Source organism: Vicia villosa, linkage group LG1 (assembly GCF_029867415.1).
Source record: "Vicia villosa cultivar HV-30 ecotype Madison, WI linkage group LG1, Vvil1.0, whole genome shotgun sequence".
NCBI classification, from domain to species: domain Eukaryota; kingdom Viridiplantae; phylum Streptophyta; class Magnoliopsida; order Fabales; family Fabaceae; genus Vicia; species Vicia villosa.
The window spans coordinates 28,061,362-28,082,002 of NC_081180.1; the positions used below are offsets into that span (position 1 = coordinate 28,061,362).

Genomic DNA, 20,641 nt, shown 5'->3' on the forward strand with positions numbered 1-20,641 from the left:
GAGATCATATAACATACCTTGAACGCTTTCTTCGCAGAAAAGAAATCCCAGACTATACTCATCATTATTACCAGCGTCTTCTGCATCAAGAAGCTATAAACTTGTACAATTTCTCAGACCCTGACAATCATACCAAACTCTACAAACCTATCAGTACAATGTCTCGTGTTCCGTCGTTGCAAGAACTGACTCTTAAAGTTCTTGACAAGCATTCTTATCCAGCTGCTTTACTTGCCGGTGTTGGTAATAAGCAGAAACAAAGGCTTAGCAAGTTGCTGTGTTATTCGGGAGAAACGAATGGTCGCTTTCTTGAACTACTTCTTGGTGGTTTTCCTACTCACATTCATCTGAGAGATTGTTCCTGGTTGACAAAAGTAGAATTTCTCAAATATTTTCGAACTTTGGTCACTTCTGAATTAGTGGTAACATGTTTCATTCTTGTAATTTTGCTATAATTTCAACTTCAGTACATGTTTCTTTACTATTCTTATTTTGTTGAATAGGTGCTGCAACTTGACAAGTGTGGTTCTATTATAACCGATGAAACAGTATATGATACTTTGGCAAAACCAGGAAACTCCTTGTCTAAACTAACGACTCTATCCATCGCTGGTGCATACGATCTTAACAACGAAGGATTGGAGTTACTTCTTTCTTCTGTGGCAGCACTTAGGTATATAAACCTAACCAAATGTGTCCGTTTGACCGCTACTGGTCTTGACGTTTTGGCTGATTCATTTGGATCAACTCTGAAAGAGTTGTTCATGGATGGTTTCAATCTAGTTAATACTAAAGGGATTTTGCAAGCATTGAAGCGATTGAAAAAGTTAGAAGTGTTGTCACTGGCTGGTATTCGAGGTCTTTCTGATGAGTTTATCAAGGATTATGTAATGGCATGCGGTCGCAATCTTAAGGGCCTTGTTTTAAAGGATTGTGTGTGAGTACTGTGATTCATTAGTCTTTTGTGTATTGATAAGAGTTACTTCTCAGTTAAGCTTACTGGTTTAAATTTGTTGTTGTGCAGAAATTTGACCAATGTATCGATGAGATTCATTGCTGATTTTGCTCGTAGGTTGAATGTGTTAGATATTTCGAATTTGTGCAAATTGACAGATTCGTCTCTAGGATATTTTAAGAATAGATTTCGACAATTGAGTACTTTGAAGCTCTACCGCAATCCATTCAGGTGAGTTTTGGATGATTTTTCGGAGTGTTTACTGCATGTAATTAATCTTGAGCTTCATACTAATTTCAAACTTTTTCTTCACTACAGTGATGAGGCAATTGCTGCTTTTTTGGAGACAGGTGGAAAAACCTTGAAAGAACTTTCACTTAATAGCATTTACAAGGTAATGTTGTACATATTTCTAGCCTAATATCTCTCATTTGTATTCTTTGTGCATATGATTGAATTAATCTTGTTGCAATTTAGCCTAAACAAAATTCAATTTTGGTTTATTCCAGGTTGGTCATTTGACAGCATTATCCCTTGCAAGGAATGGCAAAAATCTGCATACATTGGATCTATCATACTGTCGAAAGCTTACAAACCGTGATTTAGCTTTGATCATCGATAGATGCTTGTCGCTGAGGACGCTTAAACTTGTTGGATGTTCGCAGGTAAATAACTCTAACAAAGGTGTTTCCGGCGATCAATTTCATCTCGTCATGAATAGATATATAAACATGATTTCGTCAAGTCTTTATACAAAGAAATTAGCTGATTTGTTGGACGGGATTTTGAATGCTATATACTTTTTTTTTTTCAGTTGACAGATGTTTTTCTCAGGGGACGCTCAAACTCACAGATTCGGATTATTGGGTTGAAGTCGACTCCTATTTGGAGCAAGATATTTTTCATGAATTGAGATGTATAATAGAGTTGCTTGTTCTTCAAGAAAGAAAACAAAGTTTTATTTAGAACATTTTAGTTACAGAATTAAACTAGAGTTGTGGAATATGTGTGTTTACTGTTGCTTGTTCTTCAAGAAAGAAAACAAAGTCCTATTTGGAACATTTTAATCACTAAATTGAACTAGAGTTGTGGAATATGTTTGTTTTGTGAAAATGTTTCATTTTTTTGGTCATTTAAATTTTTTTTTCACAAATGAATAATAATATAGGAAATAAAAAAGAAATTATGCAGTTTTGTATTGAATAAGAAAACTGCAAAATTATATTTTGAATTTTTTTCCAAGTTTTATTTATCTTGAAATTGGTTTAGATTTTTTTTTTTTATGACGGATAGAGTTGGTTGGTTTAGGATGTCATGACTTATTTTAGTATATTTTTAAGGTTTTTTTTTTAAAAAAAATTTAAATATAAAGCGATTTTTAAAATTGTTTATAGTAATTTTTTTTTAATAGGGGTAAATTTATTAGAAGGGAAAAGGTGGAGTACAAAAAAAAAGGGTGATTATACCAAGACTCTCTCAAAAGAAAATAAACTTGAAAAACTCAATTTCAATCCATTTTTTACAAAGTCAAAAGTTAGAGATCGGGAAATGCAGCCAACATTGACAAAAAACTCTAGACAAGAGTTTTTCTCTCTAAAAATATGAGTAATGAGAAAAGACATATTCTCCAAAATTTCTTTACAATGATTCCACCTATTTTTAAGCCTCCAAGCACCAAAACATCGTTTGAAAAAGCTTGGACGACAATGAGAAAATTTGTCTCGATCCAAAGCTTAAGCCATGCTCTTTCCCCTAGCATTTTCTATAGCTATAAAATTGTAGAGAAGTCCACATGTAAGGGGTTGGTAAACAAAATGGGCTCAGCAAATCCTAAAATGAAGTTACCTTTATTATCTCTAAAGATGTCACAACTTCCACTAGTGTGAGAATCCATTGAACCATCACAGTTACACTTGACCCAATTGAAGATATGAGAATGCCAAATGATTATTTTACTACCGGAGCTCTAGTAGGATGAATGTCCACTATGAGGTCTTCAAAATGTTGAATTCAGATATGGAGTTAGAAGAGCATAGAGAGGAGTGATTTCCTGTAATTCTAATTTGAGCTAGAATGATGGAAATGGTTGTATGGAAAGGAATATTCCTATTATGGAATCTTAAGTTATTCCGAACCTGCCAGATGGTTGATATCACAAACACAACCGCAACCTTGATGACAAGAGATCCTTGAGGGGACTTGTTTTTCTTGCAAAGGGACCAAGCATCATCCATAGAAAAAATAGGACTAGAGACCTACAAACATCTACCAAGCCATCTCCATATTTGAATTACATAAGTGCAACCAAATAGAAAATGATTAGTTTATTCCAGAGAAGCCATGTACATGTTGCACATAGAGGCCAAATTGCAATATCTCATTTGAAGAAGATTGTTGGTGGGAGTCTTGACATGCATAAGTCTCCAAACAAGAAAATATTTGGCGGGAGGGGTATCCTCGTTCCAGAGGGATCTAGCCCAATCAACAAAAATAGAGGGAGATGATTTGAATAAATAGGCCTCTTTTAAGGAGAGGTTGCCACCAGTTGTAGAAGACCAATATTGTTTGGCAAGAGCATCCATATTAGAAAAGGAAGATACTAAATCCTGCACACACAAAAAGGAAACAAATTGTGCCACCAAGAGGGAAGGGCCTAAGCCCCCTGGTTCAACAACTCAAAGGCCAACATATGAGGGTCAATACCATTATTGATTAGAAAAGAATTGTTGGATCATCACCACACCATTTATCACTCTTAAATCAAATATGTTTACCATTACCTAACTGTCAAGCCATATTGGAAGTTAGAGTAGGAAACTCGGAATTTATTCTAGTCTAGATGGAAAAGAATATATGATAATTAATATGCTTTGATTCCTCATAACTCAAGCTCTCAAGATCAAAGCCCATGTTTCATCACTAATTTACATATCCCAAGAAAACTTTAAATTGGAATCATTATTTAGAGTTAATAGGGACCTTAAACCTAAACCACCATGATTCTTAGGTTAAAAAATTTTCTTCCATGCCACGGTTACTAAATTCCTAGAACTGACATTGCCTCTTCAAATAAAGCTTCTGCAAGATTTCTTTATAGACTTAAGGAGGGAGATAGGCCATGAATAGATAAATATCGAGTGATATAACGTGCTATGAATCATAGATCTAACAAGGGTGATTTTATAAGTATAAGAAAGGCTTTACCCTTTCCAAGTAGCAAGCTTAGCCATAATTTTGTCATCCAAAGCTTGAAGGTGAATTCTTTTCACTCTTCCCTTAAAAATAGGAACCCCTAAATAAATGAAAGGGAGATTACCTCTCATGAAACCTGTGAGAGTTAGAAAATAATGTTCCCTATAAGAAGACATTGAGCCAAATAATATAGTAGATTTATCAATAATAATGATTGTACCGGAGGCAACAGAGTAATTGTGAAAAAGCTTGTGAAGAGTTATAATGTTAGAGATCTTACCTTTACAAAAAAAGAATGTCATTTGTATAAAGGATATGTTTGGGGATGCAAAGATTTTCGGTGGCCTTCATAGGAATAATCTCATCCCCACTGGAAAGACTGGACAAATGCCTACTCAACACATCTCCAGCAAGACAAAAGAGGGGAGGGTGGTGAGTCCCCTTGCCTGAGACCTATCTTGCAAGGGAAGAAACCATGAGTGAAACCATTGAGAGAGACAAAGATTCTGGAAGACTCTAGAATACAAGAGATCTAATGGTAGAAGGTGTTATCACTTCTATAAGGAAAGTCCAATTGATGGTATCAAAGGATTAAGTTATGTTAATCTTGAGAGCTAAGCTACCTGCATGAAATTTTTTGTCAAGGATATTTTCCACCTCTGAGGCTAAACTTAAGCAGTCTTTGATGTTCCTCCCGTGTGTGAACCCTTTTTGCTCTTTACACCAAGAAAGGCATAACTTTGGCTAACATGTCTACAATAATTTTGGAAATCAGCTTGAACTTGAAATAAGCAAGAGCTATAGGCCTAAATTTCTCCATGGAATTAGCTTCACTATATTTTGGAATGAGGATTATATATGGTGTTAGAATTGTAGTTTGGGATCATCCAGCCAGACTTGAAGAACTCTCGGGTAGCATTGAAAACATCATCTTGAATAATGTTCCAAAAGGTTTGAAAGAAAACTCCCCTAAAACCACCAGGCCCAGAGGTACTATCCTTCTTGAGCCCAAAAATAGAAAATGTGGTTTCCTCTTTATAAGGGATGCTGATAAGAATATTATACATTATCTCAGTGACCACCTATGAAGGGTCAGTGATAATGATGTTGCCATCTTTCAAATTAGTGATTTTGTCTCTAGAGATCTTTATTTTGGACACCTTATGAAAGTAAGAGGTATTTTTGACTCTCTTCTTATGCCACCTGGTTCTAGCTTCTCCTTCCAGAAAACCTTTTCCTTAGCCAAAGCAAGCTCAAGTCCATGTTGAGCTTTATAATCCTGATCCTTAAGCATATCAGCCATACCATGAGCACTAACGTCATCTTGAATATTGACAAGATTGGCAGTTGATATGTGTAATAGTTGGTGAAGGTCCCAAAAAACATCCTTGTTCTAAACTTTTAGATGCTTTTTAAGAGTTTGAATTTTTTGAGACAAGATGAACATGGGACAACCAACAACAGGTTGAGTCCAGATATCGGCAATGAAGCTTTTACACTAGTCAAGGCGAGACCACATACTCAGGAACCTAAAGTTGGAATTGAGCCTGGACATACTGAAAGAGGCTTCCATAGCAATAGCAAAGTGATCTGACCTTATTTTGTGAAGAGTAGTGATATTGGAGGAAGCATAAACACTGATCCAAGCTTGATTGAAAAAAACCATATCCAATATTTTTTCAACAAGAGCATTTCTTGTACTACCATTGGACCAGGTAAAAAAGGACCCTTTAGTTTGCATATCCACAAGGTTATTATTGTTTACCCAATCCTGAAGTTCCACTATGAGGCTCTAGAGGGGAGGGCTCTACCACTATGCTCATGCGCACCAAGGATGGAATTGAAATCTCCAAGGATGCACCAACGAGATGAGTGGTTAATTCGAAGGTTAGAAAGGTTAGTCCAAAGAGATCTTCTATTAATATGACAGGTATATGCATATATGGCAGGAATGCAGAGATTTGGAATATCTTGCTTGATTGAGAATGCTACCATCTGATCAGTGATGGTTAGAATTTGAGGACTAAGGTTTTTAGAACAGAAACACCAAAGATTAGGTAAGTTAAGGGGTCTAGTATTTGTGGCAAAGATTTTGAGATTGGGAGAATCAAAGAAATTAGGAGGAAAGTCACCTAGATCCATCCAAGGCTCTTCAAGAAAACACAGATCAAGTTTTTGGGGCATAATTAAGTTTTTGAGGATCAATTTGGTGGGGGAATTGGACAAACCCCTTGAATTCCTATAAATGCATTTCATGAGGAATGCTTATAGGTACCAGATTGGGATTAGGTGGTGTAACTGGATCTAGCCTTTGCTTTTCGCCTTAATTTATTTTACTTGGATTTCTATAGGGCCAGTTGAAATTTAAGTGTTTCAGGATCAAACTCATCATCATCATCATTGTCAGATTCATCATTTTTTGCATGTCATGTCATGATGATGATAAAATGAAAGCACGCCACAAAGGCAAATCCCGCCACGAAGGCAATCATACAATCCAAATAATAATACCTCATCATGCACATCACTAAAATCATAAATTTTAATATACCATTCTACCACTTTAAAAAACACCATTTAGGCAAACAAACAACCACTCAGGCAAGCAGACAAGTGTATAGTCATCAACACAAACCATAACATCATGTATAATAACACATTATTTTTTTCTCATATAAACCAAGTTTTTTTAAAACAATTTTATTAGAAGCGATCACAAAATATTTAGTAAATATGTTTTATAATATTTAGTAATCATATATTTGATATAAACATAACCACTTTCACATATCATTTTTAATCAATTCAAACAAGTTTTTTAAGTGTCCATACAAATTTAACAATGAAACTTTGTGCATAACTTTCATATCATTCAAAAGAGTTTTATTCAAACATTCTGAGCACTTAAGTATATATAAGTTTGAATTGTGATCAAGAGAAAGAGAAGAGCAAATTATTCATCTTGAAAATCATTTCAAGAACAGTTGTATCTCAAATCATCCTAAGTGTATAGTGACTTAATCATCAAGTTTGCGGTGATAAGTTGTCGAAAAATGTCCTTTGAATTGGGTTGATTCAAATTCCACCATAGTTTTTGGTATTTGTAGAAAGGTCCTATGAATTGGATTGATTCAAAGTCCACGATAGTGTTTGGTGTTTGCGAAAAAAGTTATTTGAATCAGATTGATACAAAATCCACCATAGGTTTAGTGTTTGTGTATGTTTTAGAATTTATAAAGAAGTTTTGGTGTGAGACTTGTAGAAGGATATAAATATATAGTGGAAAATTCTTCAAGGTGTGAAGGGAATAGACGTACCTTTGGTTCATAAGGGGAACTGGTATAATTGTTTTGTGTTCTATACTTTTATCCATTTTTTTCTGTATTTTAAAGTCATCCTAAGAACATAGAACATTCATAACTTCCAAAAAAATAAAAAGTTAAGAATTGCTGCGCAAAAATGAGAAAAAATCGGACAACTCTCATAGTTACAAAATATACAAATAGATACGAAATATATCACAAAATCATCATGAAATGTTTATTTTCCTTATTCTATCTTAAAATATATATATATATATATATATATATATATATATATATATATATATATATATATATATATATATATATATATATATATATATATATATATATATATATTATCATGTACTTTAAAATTTTAATCTATAAAATATCACCATTCAATTTATTTCTTTTTAACTTATTAGCAAAATGAATTGCACACCATTAAAAAACGTACCGCCTTTCTTACCAAAAAGAGAACTCAAACGAAGGAAATAATATAAGGTCTGGAAAGGGCTATAAATAATTAACTTCCCCCCCCCCCCCCCCCCCCCCCCCCCCCACCCCCCCCCCCCCCCCCCCCCCCCCTCCTCCTCTTCTTCCTCTATTTTTGAGATCGATAGAGCCCTCTCAAAACTTAGTTGTGTGAGTTTGGGGGAAATGTGTAACCAATTTCATCCCCAAATGGTTTTTTCTTTCAACCTCGGCTTCATTTTGTTATTTTTGTGGCTGACTTAAGGTCAAAGCTGAAATAACCGATACTAGGAATAATTAGAAGAAATAAAAAGGTTTTTTGTTTGGTTAGACGTACCATCCATTTGCAGGAAGGCGGTGCCAAACCTCCACAAACCCTTAGTGGACAGACTTAAGCAATCACTAATTCATGTAGCTGGAAATAGCAAATAGAAAAAATGTATGATGATATTATGGGTTAATTAACTTGGTTAAATGATGACTATTTACTACTGCCTCCATCCCAGAATAAGTGTCATAGTTTACACTATCACACAGATTAAGAAAATGTAATAAATATAAGAGAGAGAGAGAGAGAGAGAGAATAATAATTTTACTAAATTATCCTTATCAACTATTATTGTATTTGAATCAGCATTAATGTTAAGTGAGAAAGTAATAAATTAAGAGTATTAATTAGATGATACAATAAAAAGAGTAAAAATAAGATTGCATTGGGAACTAAAAGTGACAAGTAGTGCAAGACTATACCTTTTTGGCTACTTTAATTATTCTATCAACAAGTACAGGAATGAAACATATAATTTAAAGGTGACAACTTCTCTACCCATCACCAAAAGATGGGTAGTGTACCTTCAGCCAATCACATAACTCTATTTAACTTTTACACATTTAATTATCTATTAAATAATTCATTTGTTTGATATTTTCAAGACAATTTACACTAAGGGTATACTTAACTTACCCAATTTTTTGAGCCCATTTTGACAGCTCTATACTTACCTAATTTTTTGAGTTGGGTTCATAAGCCATATGGGCTCCCACGTGTACTATGGGCTTACGCCATATTAGACTACCACAGAAACGGCTTTGGCTAATATGCATAAGGATTTTCGTTATGCACCGTGCATAAGCCTACATAAGTCATTGGATCATGTTTTTAATCCATATTGAGTATTGAGTGGTGAGTATTGAGTATTGAGTAATAACAATTGATGTCTAGAAATCTATCCAATGATCCAAGGGTCCATAATAATCTATGCACGGTGCATAGATTTTTATCTATGCACGGTAACTGCACCCCACGGAAACTCCCTTCTAGTAAACATATAAAAGTGAAGTTGTCACCCTCGTTGAAGTAGAAAAGCTAAGCTGGAAGACGACATTACACCTTATATGAAGAAGATAACACCAAGGCAAACATGGAAGTGGTAGATCTCGTGGAAGAGAAGAGGATCCTCACTGCCCTCTTGAAACAAGAAACAGGGGCTAAATACAATAAGCAAGTTCAACCGTGAATATTTAAACTCGCAACCAACTAGGAGGGACCGTAAAGGATTAAGACCAAAACAGAAATTCAGGCATACACTCAAGAAACTCTGACTGGAGAATCCATTACGAAGACGTAGAACACTGCAAAACTCAAACAATATTACAACTAAGTATTTCATAGTTTTTTCAAATATTGTAATTACTCACACTCCTATGTAATACTTTGACATGAATAATATAACGTTACTTGTTTTAATTGTATTGAATTTTATTAAAAGAAATAAGGAAGCAAAAGATACTATGGCACACCAATCAATAACTAACACACTCCCGCCCTCCTTCTTGGTAAATAGCCACTCCATAGCATTTTTTGGTGAAGCCCGAGATACGTCGAACCCGAACCAGCCTCAAATCTAAGGGAAGACTAGAGGACCTTTGTCCGAGCACAGTCCTCGCCGAGGACATCAATTATTACAATAGTTCCAAACAATGGGGTGAGTACGGACTAACGAGGCACGGAGTGTTTGGTCATCATTAGGGGGAAGCATTCACATTGGGCCAAACACTCGCCTAAACGCCAAAAGCTCACCCAAAATAATGAGAGAGACATCACATAATCACCCAAAACCTTATGGTGGTGGGCGTATGGGTCCTCTTATTTATAAAGTGTTCAACCTCCACTTTTATAAGCAATGTGGGATTTAGAACTCACACTTTTTTCCACACAACTCACACTAGTTTATCAGCAATCTCCCTCTCAAGTGTGAGTCCATCCACTATGCTCCCCTCAAGCGGAAGCTCTTTTATCCACATGCTTGTACCGCCGTTGAGAGACACCTTTATCTCGTCATGAGCACTTCAACGGAACACGCCGCCGGACCACCAGGTCAGGAAGACTTTCGACACAAGAAGTCGGTAACTTACTCGAACCGGGCTTTGATACCATTGTTGGATTATCACGAGGGGGAGCATTCACATTGGGCCAAACACTCCTCGAACCGGGCTTTGATACCATTGTTGGATTATCACGAGGGGGAGCATTCACATTGGGCCAAACACTCGTCTAAAGGTCAAAGACTCACCCAAACAAATGAGACACCCCATAATCACCCAAAACCTTAAGGTGATAGGTGTATAGGTCTTCTCATTTATAAAGTGCTCAACCTCCACTTTTCTAACAATATGGGACTTAGAACTAACACTTGTTTCTCCATACAACTCACACTAGTTTCTCAACACAAAGGTCAACAAAGCGATGAAACAAAATCGCAGGTGAACAAAGAGATAAAACAAAATTGCAGGCGAATAAAGCGGTGAAACAAAATTGCATGAGATAAGCAGTAAATAAATGGGAGGAGGAGAAGGAGAAGAAGAAGAAGAAGAAAGGGTTTGCAAAGAATACAAAGTTTAGTTATGAGAGGGAATACAAATTGTTTAAAAGACCAAAGCAACCTTTATAATGAAACAGATGAAGCAAATGAACATTGCAGAATAAAAGAAAACGGGAGGTAAAAAATAAACAGTCTAGATAACACCTCGAAAATGTAATGACACTATAGTGCATTCGAGCACTCTAGAGAAAATTGCTACACCCTAACCTGTAGACATGGAGTCATGTGTGAAGAAACATGTGAAATGTCTTAACGTTGAGATTAACATTTAATGAAATTGTCTTCAAACTTTTTCCACTTCTCAACGCAGGATCACGGTTAGACGTACTCGGTCCAACTCCTTGAAAGACTTCCCATGCACCACATATAGCAAGCCCTGAGGGGAACTATTCTAGGTTGGCCGTATGCCCAATACAATAAGGGCCAATATTCACCCATTGCATAAATATCACCGGACGAACAACAAAAAGGGATGATTCGATCCATAATTCATTTTATTTCCTTTTACTCACAACCTGACTTGGGTGACTTGGGTGTTGGAGTGCTCACCTAGTAAGTCTACCCCGCGTAACCGCATCAGAGTATCTTGCACCGCCGCATCAAGGATTTGCACCAACAATTCAAGTTCCCGAACGGAATAAAGACTTTAAAAATAAAGATATTTTACAATGTCAATTAATTATAGTCACTAAATTCTTGCTAGTGTTTGACTTTTACTTTAATCACTTCTAAAATATCACATATGAATAGTTGTGATACACCAATCGTGCAAAACCGTGCATAGCAATTAATCTCTTTTTTATTTTCTAAATAAAAACCAATTGAAACTAGTGGCAGGATGTAATGTATTCAAAGAAGAGAAAAAATGTGAATAACTTATGAATTCATGTAGAAATTGAATCAGCTTTCCATATCCAGCTATCATGTTTCATGGAGAATCTACTTAAGTTTATCTAAGTTATTGACATTTTGCATGTCTTCCATCAATTCCAGCGCTGTCTCAAACAATGACTGAGTTGCGAGTTTGTGCCGATTCAGTCCAACACTCCCACAGAAAACATTAAAGTTCTCAAGCTCTGATGTTGTCTCTAAGACACCTTTCAATGCTTCCTCCATTCCTAGATCTTTGAATGTATATATGTTTTCTGCTTTGTCTTTCATCATCCAAATTGCCAACTCTACTGTGAATCTCCTTATCCTTGGGACTTTTGATGTTGGATACTTGTGGTTCTTGAGAATCTCTATTAATTTGTTTGCAAGTTCAGCCTCAGTGATTCTGGCATCTTGAAATAAAATTCTTGATTCATGAGAATTCATGTATTTGAAAACATTTGCTGCTAGTCCAGCCATCACTTCTTGTACCTTGTTTCCTTCTAACATAATTGCTTGAAGTATCTGCATGGTTGAAAAATGTCAAAAACATTATCTAAAATTGTGTTATTACATACTACTCTGGTCATTATCTAGATCAGATACATAAGTTATTCAATGAACCGGAAAATGGAATCGGTAGTGACAAGAGGGTGTAAGCTGGTTAGGAAAATACTTACTATAGGTGTTGCAGCTGCTACTTCCTTTAGTTGATGGAACCAATCTGATCCACTATAGATGCATAAATTTCTTAGAATTCTAGCTGCATTGACGCGAAGCAATGGATCTTTCAATGCTTCTACAAGTCTTATCAGCAATTTCATCTTCATAATTCGATGACAGTTACTCTCACTTTCTAACGCCAGCATTGCTAAGGCCTCGCCTGCAGCAACGGTTACGTCATGTTTCCTTTCTTCTGTAATGCTGCGCTTAAAAAATATGTTGAACAATTCTCGAAGAACTCCACCTGTAGCCCCGATTTTTTCGGTTGCATCACTTTCTAATGCTAGAAAGGTTAAAATGTCAATGCTCAGTTTTTGTAGATGTGTGTGTTTCTCTCCATGTCTTAAAATATCTCGAATATTAGTAATAGTGAAAACTATCTCCGATATCTCTCTCCGAAGATGCTCCCCGCCTATTGTGCTAGCCAGTATCTTCAAAAGTTGAAGAGATCTCTTCACAGTTAGAAGCTGTGGTGGAGTAACATTTTCACTTTTGAGTAAATTTTCTTCAATATGTGTGAAATCTATGATCTTAGGAAGAAGGCCTCTTGTATTTCCGATCTTTCCACAGTTGTCGTGGTCCCGCGCAAGCTTTTTTAGTATGAGAAGTCCTAAGTGGTTACATGTCCAAACATTGTAACTTAGATGATCAAATTTAGGATTCTTTTCACCGATTTCACCGGCCGCAGGAACTAAACTCCGGTTAGTCTGTAGAAGAGACGATATTGATTCCATAGCTCCTGGTATCCCGGCTATACGGAGAGAATTATGCTTCATACTGGCTAGTTTTGATAGAATCTCTGCAGCTGAAAGCCTAATTTCTTGCTCATTATGATCTGTCCAATTCAACATCTCAACTAGTCTCTCGACAACTAATATGGACATTCCAATCTTTTGAAGTGTATCGTCTGAGAATCGTGCGCTGATCGAAAACTGCTTAAGAATTCTGGCTCCAATGAGTTGCTCATCAGGTGAACTAGAAGTCAAGAGTTCCATAGAAAAACTAACCATATCCATTTTCAAACCATCAAATATGCTTCCATAGATACATCTCGAATACGCGTCATAAAAGAATCGTCTAACGGAAACCATTCCGGACGGCCCTAAATCGCATTCATCATTAACCTCTTCCAACAGTTTATAATAGCTGATTTTCCATTCCCAATAAGCTTTCTCCATCAGAAACAACAAAGCTTCTGCAAGAGCCAAGGAATAAAAGATATAGAGAGCGGATTTACGGTTCCTCTTATCTGTGTCTCCTTTTGTAATCTCTCCAAAGTTATGCCTAACAAGCTTTATTGATGAGAGAACAACACATGCTGCTGCAGATATAAGTTGAAGCCAATAGAGAATTCTACTGAAATGCCTTGAAAGAAAAAACCATCTAGCATACGGTAGAAGAGGAACGTCCGAGCTAATCCACGTCCTAGTTGGCGTCCTTGATGTCGATGTTATCTCAGTTTTGTGTTTTGAACTTGACATCATTTCCTTGAAACTTTTGATTCCGAATCTAACATCAGTAATGGACCATGTAGCTTGATGCTGCCATTCAAGCTCATGGCTTCTGCTGAAAATTCTAGTACCTTCAACCACAAGTATGATGCTGATGAACCAAAAATCGGTTTTTTCTAAAGTGATAGCGAAACCACCGAGAAGTACAACAGTAGCCCAGATGAAACCAAGAGTTCCTAAATTAGTTGCGGCTTTTTCAAACACTGCGAGTTGAAGAGCGAAAAGGGTTAACTTCTTTTCTGGTGCTATATTTGTTGAGGTTGTTGGAGACACGGAATTAGCAGTGTCGTTTTCTGATTTATCGATGCTACTATTTAGTAAAGAAGGCTCAAACATGGTTGTGCCTGTGCTGCCGGTTTCGCTAACTTGTAGATGAATGCTTCCATCCCTTTCAATAGAAAGACTGTGATCCATGGTTGAGTAATGACCAATTAGTTTGAACTTTGTTGATATTGATTGATGTTTATTTGAAGACAAGGTGTGATGAATATGAATGTTTGTATACAATGATGATGAGAATGGCAAGCTTGAGGGTCATGTTTATATTCTGCTGCATGTTGGGGAAAGAGTAACGTCCAGCTTTTCTTTCAGCAAAATTTTTTAATAGGTTGGTTATGCTTTTGTAACACAACTACTAACAGGTTGTTTAAGGGGTGACTTTCTATTGTCAAAGATTGAAAGTTGTGGGAATTCAGACAAAATGCTAACAGAAAATAACATGAATTTTAAATATTTTATAATGATTGTACTAATTTGATATAGTTTGATGCACAAAAAATAACAGGATACAAATAATTTTATGTCATATTTTATATATTTTAGTGGATCAGAGTGTATGTGAAAAAAGAGACGTCCGTGAATTTTTTAACTAATCCACGGGACTTGTGATCAAAATTTAGACCAGCTGATGTACGGTTGAAAATTTTATTAATATAAGGGTTATCCAGTTTTTCATATCTGACAATGCATCTAAATCTCAAAAGCAGTTGACTTGATATAATGAAAAAAAAAATTGTAGTTTCTTGTTGTCATTTAATATTAACAAACAGGTGTTATAACCTCTATCTGTACAATATTAATCAATCATTTGACTCATTTCAATTTGTGAAGCTTAGGTGTCTCTAATCATTCTGTTTCTGGCTATGTACATTATTCGTGCGTGCTTCCCACTAGAAAGAAAAGTGGATATTCCTTTTGATCATTCAACACAATTCCCTTGTAAATCATTAAACTCTATATACAAAGCACAAACTGCATTATTTTAGTAATCATTTAAAAGCAATCATTTGGGATAATGGATCAAATGCCAGCTGGTTTGACATGATACAGCCATTCAGAATTTGTTCTTAAATGTGAAGTCAACTGAGCATAGAACGTATGAACATGTATTGTTAACACAGCAACTACATAATATTGCATAGATTTTCATCAAAATAGCAGTTTTACTATTTTGTCAAATGTTGAATGCTCACTTATTATACAAGAATGATGGGAACAGTACTCCTAATAACTGGCTACAGATATAGCACATGAGATTCAGTGAGAGCATACTTGCGATAAATAAACCATTATTTTGTAGCAATAGCTGCACTGCCATCACTTCATGCCTTTTTAACTAGAGAGCAAGACAATCATAATCAGACACTTTGAAACCTTCCAAACTTCAAATCGGCGATGCAAATTGCAACATCAAATTAAAAACATCAGTTAGAGACTTCATTAGTATTTTGATCCTTTTGGCTGTCCCGTTGTTTGATAGCAATTCGCAAATAAGTTATGCAACTGATATCTTTTGTACTATTCAGACGATGATTGATCTGGGTCTGTTGTGGAACAAGAATCCAAATACCATTTGATAGGCATAAGGGAAGATTTCAGATTCAGCGACTAAAATTCAACATATCCAAACTCTACCAGTTACTGCCAGTTCCACTTGGAGCAGCAGCAACTTTTCGTGCTATGTATTGAGGTTTCGTCTGAAGCCCGTTAGAACCTTCAATCCCGTCTTCTGCTCTCTCGTTTTTACAGCTTGGATTTCTTTTGGGATATGAACGGCTTGAAGCAGCATACTGAGAAGAAACAGATGGATTTCTAACCGTCTTCCGTTGGTCAGCCCCTGCTACACCACAATTGTAATGCAATACGGAACCCGCATCTTTTCTGGGGCGTGGGGCAACATCTGAAACCACATCAGAAAAAACATTGCATTGAATTACATCAAAAACATCATTTTTGGAGGTTAAAAATCTGTGTTAGGACCAAAGTTGCAAATGTGATTCTCAAGGGACTAAAAAACTTGATTTCAAAAACAAAAAAAGTACTATTTTCAGTAGCGTGATAAAAAATGGGACCAAAAGTGAAATTAATCGTATTAAATAAAGTGACACTAACGACAATTTTACAACCATCTCCGGTGGATTTGAATTTTGTCCCTTGAGGTTATAAAGTCAAACTCTTACCACTAAACTCACACCTCATTGATAAAAATCATTCAATCACAATTACCATAGCACATAATCTTATTTGTTTCAAAGAATGGTGAACGAAATGTAACAAGACTCGACGGTGAAAACGATATTCTTTGAAGATAATTCCTGCTGTGCACATATGAGAAGCAGAAAGGAAGAGAGCAGAGAAGAGAGGTGGAGGAGTGGCAAAATACATACTTCTATTAGTCATGACATCTTGAATACTTTGAGGAGCTTGTAAAGGAAGCCTGTTCATTGCAACACCACTGGTCCTATCAACGGCGGTCTTCTCAACTTCTTTGATGCTGCACTTGGAGAGATCATCTGCTGCAACCTCAGCCATATTCTGTCTAGAGTCGTCTGAATACATCATACGCTGCCTGCATTTCACAGCCTCAAATCAGCACAGCTGGCAGTTCAATAGCAAAAGAAGAGAGGCGTGTTTACAAGATACTTAAACAAAGATTAGGATACCTGGGCAATGATGCATGTTGTCTGTCGAGTGGACTTATAGTACCACCTTTCCCATAATGCTCCTCGAGGTATGCAAATTGTTTTTTGAAGTGGTCCACAGCACTATCCGTACGAGTAGAGAAAAATGAGAGGAAAAATAAATAATCAAAAGATGAACTGAAATACTATATAAATTAGGTTTACAAATGTACAAGCACCCATGAAAGCATGAAATTTTACGTAAACTCGCACTTTCACTAGTCTAGGTAAAACGCACTTTCACTAGTCTAGGTAAAAGTATTTAATAGTATCCAAACAGTAAATACTAAAGAACTATTTGAGATTGCGATATTTGAGGCTCGAGAAACGAACAACTAGAGCAAATGTTGGATCTTGGATGGATAAAAAACGTATTTGTAGTGCCAAAAAATCTTGAATGACTAATGAGTAACAATCAAATGCTCCCTTAACCAAACTATTGACCAGAGTTATCAAGTGTAACTGTTAAGTACCAATATCAGGAAAAATATCTAACAATGCAGTTCATAAATTTACAGATTATAGCAAGTTTTCTAAATCATGCATACACAAAAAAATGAAACAGGAGTTTGAGTGCAGGTTCGGAGATCAATACCTTGGATACATGAATCCAGTTGGCTCTGCTCCTTCTAGATGTTCCTTTAACATCTTCGGATGGTACTCCAGAATCTCTCTGTATATAAGCTCTCGCACGTCTTCCTTTGTAACCCTGCGTCTCTCAAATTCAAATTCCATCTTGCTAACTGGCTGAGCACAAGGCTCTCTCTCAAACTTAGCCAAGCCCTTAAAATATGGATCCGCTAGAGCCTAACAAAAATACATAATAACTGATGTTAAAACCAAATATGATGTGTGGAAAGTGAACTGCAGATGTTTAAAAATTCAACCTCTTCAGCAGTAGGTCGATCCTTAGGATCAAATGCCAACATTCTCTCTAACACACGGAGAGCAAGGGGATCTGCATTAGGAAACTTTTGATACAAAGGAACTGGCTTCTTCTTACGCATGCTGCTCAAATATCTCCGAGCTTTTTCGTTTCGTATCTGTTAACATACCACCATCAAGATTCTATTGAGTAATATACAATAAAACGTTGCTAGAAGGATAGACAACCGAACATACCCTAGCAATGGCTTCAGGAGATGGTGTTCCAAGGAAGTCGGTCATGAGGTCCAATTGATGGACAACATTCTTCCCGGGGAAAAGAGGCTTTCCAGTTAAAAGTTCGGCGAAAATGCAGCCAATGCTCCATATGTCTATAGCTGGTGTATACTGAAAATGAAAAGTTTGCAACATTGACTAAACCTCGCTAATGGCAATGATAATAATAAAGATACAAGTGATAGCAGATATTAAACCTTGGAGAAAAAGGATCCACACAACTCAGGAGCCCTATACCACCTTGTCGCAATATAATCCTGCGAGTAACAAAAGGGCATAAGCATGATGACCTGAGAAGGACAGCTACGCTCAAGATGAGTATTTCAGCGGAAAAAGATACTTACTGTCCAAAATATAGCAGTGGGTGTATCATTGAAAGCTACTCTAGCAAGACCGAAATCGCAAATCTTCAGTTTGCAGTCAGCATTTGCTAAAATGTTCTTCGGCTTTAGATCACGATGAAAAACATTAGCTACAAAACCACAAGAAAATTTGAAATCAAATCAACCGCAATGATCAAATAACTCAATTAGTTCTCAACTTCAAATAATAAAACCATAACTCCAAAAAACACTACATTACAAAATCCAAAACTAAAAACCAGCTAAACACAAAGATCAGATCAGATCACAACCTGTGTGTATATACTTCAATCCCCGAAGAAGCTGATAAAGAAAAAACTGATAATGCTCCGGCGTCAAATCATCATTCGCTTTAATAACTTGATGCAAATCCGACTCCATAAGTTCAAAAACTACATATATATCCTTAAACTCCCTTCTAGAAGGCGGTAACAAAATATGTTTAATATCCACAATATCAGGATGCCTTAGCAATCTAAGAAGCTTAATCTCCCTAAGAATGCGAGTAGCATCAGAAACATGTTCGAATATATCAGTAATTTTCTTTATTGCAACCTTCTCTCCAGTATGTGTATCATACGCGGAACAAACCACTCCGTAACTTCCTTTACCAATCACTTCCTCTATCATGTATCTACTCCCTTCACCATATTCAGTAAAGAAATCTACATCTATAGATGACTGCATAAACACAACAAATTAAACATATGCTAATATAAATTCATGATTTCATAACATAAAGAAGCATTTAAAGATAAAATAAATAAAAATTAAAAAAAGTTCATATGGTTAATGATATATAATAAAAACACATTTAAAGATAAACTTTATACATGAAATTTGAGTAACTTTACTTTACCTTTTTTCTCTGATCAGGAGGCATATTAGAAAACTAAGAATGAAAATTCAGATCAACGAAGTTCTACTAGAATTCCCAGATCACGGGGAGGAAAAAAAAGAGAACTTTAAAATTAAAGTTGGAATAAAAGTTGAAGTGTGCTATGTGAGGAAAGAGAAACAGGAAACGAGGTAAAAGAAAGACAAAAACAGGCGGAAGTAACAAAAGTACTAGGTTAGAGACGATGTTGGAGAAATTAAGGTAAGAATTAGTGGGAAAAACTAATCTTTAAGGATCTAGTGTGGCGATAATCACTAACGCAGAAAAAAGGGAGTGGATAAATTAGAATTAAAAATAAAAATAATAATTAAAAAAAAAAAAACGAAGAAGAAATAGTTGAGATTTCAGAGCTGAGAGTGGAGAAGAAGAAGAGTTTTGGATCTTGAAGAGTAGAGAGTAATAGAGCATGTACTTCAAGTTGAAGGAAGGTGAATATGGTTCAGAATCGGTGAGAAATACATTTATTTTTTAGTTTTATTTATTTTGGTCTTAAATAAAAGTTTCATTTATTTATGGATAAATAATTAGACTTCTATTATTTTAGGAGAAAAGATATTTCTTTATTGAATTCCTATTATAAAAGTATTAATTATGATAAACAAACTATTTATAAGAATATAGTACTAATATATTTATATAAACTAAAATTAAACATGGAGTACAAAAATTATATTTAAGGGAAAAGATTAAGGAGTGAACAAATAATATATATAATAATTAAAAATATTGGTACTTTAAAATTAATGTTAACTTGTTATTACATTTTATTATTTATTTTTATTTCTTTTATTCAATTTTTTAAATATTTTATTTCATACCATTAACAAAATTCTTTGTAAATTATCTCATTATTTATTTTCATATATCTAAAATACTACATGATTTGGAAAGGAAAGATTATATCATAGTTAAAATATCTCGACCTTTTCCAAAACTTTACAAACATTATAATTTGATATAGAGGTAGCACATTGAAACTTAATCAAATAAAATTATTTTGTTGGAAATAATTAAAATTATTAATTCTAAATAAATATAAATATAAAATACTTGAGGGTACGTGTGTGTGGTCTAGCGGTGAAACGCTTGGGTCCTGAGAGTGTGCTCCTCTCAAGGTCTCAGGTTTCGATAAAAAGAATTATATAATTTTTGTGTGAAGTGTTTTTAATAGGGATCATGAGATGGTTGTGATAAAGAATAGTTGAGATTTATTATTATTTCAATGTTCTTTATACTTCGGAAGAATCCCACGTGCTAATAATACAAAAGTCCTAAATGTTGTATCCCAGCATATTTGAGCTGTGATCGTAAGGTTTGTGTAGAAAAGAATCGCAATTTCAATTGGACA

The 20,641-nt window shown here is 35.4% G+C and overlaps 3 protein-coding genes across 3 annotated transcripts; 1 reads left to right on the plus strand and 2 right to left on the minus strand.

Annotated features, from left to right (window-relative positions):
* The first annotated feature begins 263 nt into the window (after positions 1 to 263).
* LOC131600092 (SCF E3 ubiquitin ligase complex F-box protein grrA-like) lies at positions 264 to 1,868 on the plus strand. Its single transcript, XM_058872345.1, has 5 exons — positions 264 to 937; positions 1,025 to 1,186; positions 1,274 to 1,349; positions 1,465 to 1,620; positions 1,770 to 1,868. The coding sequence occupies exons 1-5, from the start codon at positions 765 to 767 to the stop codon at positions 1,866 to 1,868; spliced, it is 666 nt and encodes a 221-aa protein (XP_058728328.1). The 5' UTR covers positions 264 to 764.
* A 9,777-nt stretch (positions 1,869 to 11,645) lies between these two features.
* LOC131632504 (uncharacterized) lies at positions 11,646 to 15,115 on the minus strand. The gene is made up of 2 exons (XM_058903253.1): positions 12,359 to 15,115; positions 11,646 to 12,203 (listed from the first exon to the last, which is right to left on the minus strand). The coding sequence occupies exons 1-2, from the start codon at positions 14,324 to 14,326 to the stop codon at positions 11,748 to 11,750; spliced, it is 2,424 nt and encodes an 807-aa protein (XP_058759236.1). The 5' UTR covers positions 14,327 to 15,115; the 3' UTR covers positions 11,646 to 11,747.
* Positions 15,116 to 15,298: 183 nt separating this feature from the next.
* Positions 15,299 to 19,740, minus strand: LOC131632511 (mitogen-activated protein kinase 15-like). The gene is made up of 10 exons (XM_058903260.1): positions 19,255 to 19,740; positions 18,668 to 19,076; positions 18,378 to 18,505; positions 18,231 to 18,290; positions 17,995 to 18,144; positions 17,760 to 17,915; positions 17,468 to 17,679; positions 16,855 to 16,956; positions 16,579 to 16,760; positions 15,299 to 16,091 (listed from the first exon to the last, which is right to left on the minus strand). Exons 1-10 carry the CDS (start codon positions 19,276 to 19,278, stop codon positions 15,823 to 15,825), a joined length of 1,692 nt encoding a protein of 563 aa, XP_058759243.1. The 5' UTR covers positions 19,279 to 19,740; the 3' UTR covers positions 15,299 to 15,822.
* Between the last annotated feature and the right edge of the window lie 901 nt (positions 19,741 to 20,641).

What these genes read in the sequence shown, in the direction of transcription:
- LOC131632511 (XM_058903260.1), bottom strand. Translation starts at nt 19,278, where the DNA reads ATGCCTCCTGATCAGAGAAAAAAG. An exon ending in CTCCTGAAGCCATTGCTAGG is followed by an intron (nt 17,916 to 17,994) that starts GTATGTTCGGTT and finishes GTATGTTAACAG; the next exon opens with ATACGAAACGAAAAAGCTCG. An exon ending in AGATGTCATGACTAATAGAA is followed by an intron (nt 16,092 to 16,578) that starts GTATGTATTTTG and finishes ATGTGGTTTCAG; the next exon opens with ATGTTGCCCCACGCCCCAGA.
- LOC131600092 (XM_058872345.1), top strand. Translation starts at nt 765, where the DNA reads ATGGATGGTTTCAATCTAGTTAATACTAAAGGGATTTTGCAAGCATTG. An exon ending in CTCTACCGCAATCCATTCAG is followed by an intron (nt 1,187 to 1,273) that starts GTGAGTTTTGGA and finishes TCTTCACTACAG; the next exon opens with TGATGAGGCAATTGCTGCTT. An exon ending in CACTTAATAGCATTTACAAG is followed by an intron (nt 1,350 to 1,464) that starts GTAATGTTGTAC and finishes GGTTTATTCCAG; the next exon opens with GTTGGTCATTTGACAGCATT.
- LOC131632504 (XM_058903253.1), bottom strand. Translation starts at nt 14,326, where the DNA reads ATGGATCACAGTCTTTCTATTGAAAGGGATGGAAGCATTCATCTACAA. An exon ending in TAGCAGCTGCAACACCTATA is followed by an intron (nt 12,204 to 12,358) that starts GTAAGTATTTTC and finishes TCAACCATGCAG; the next exon opens with ATACTTCAAGCAATTATGTT.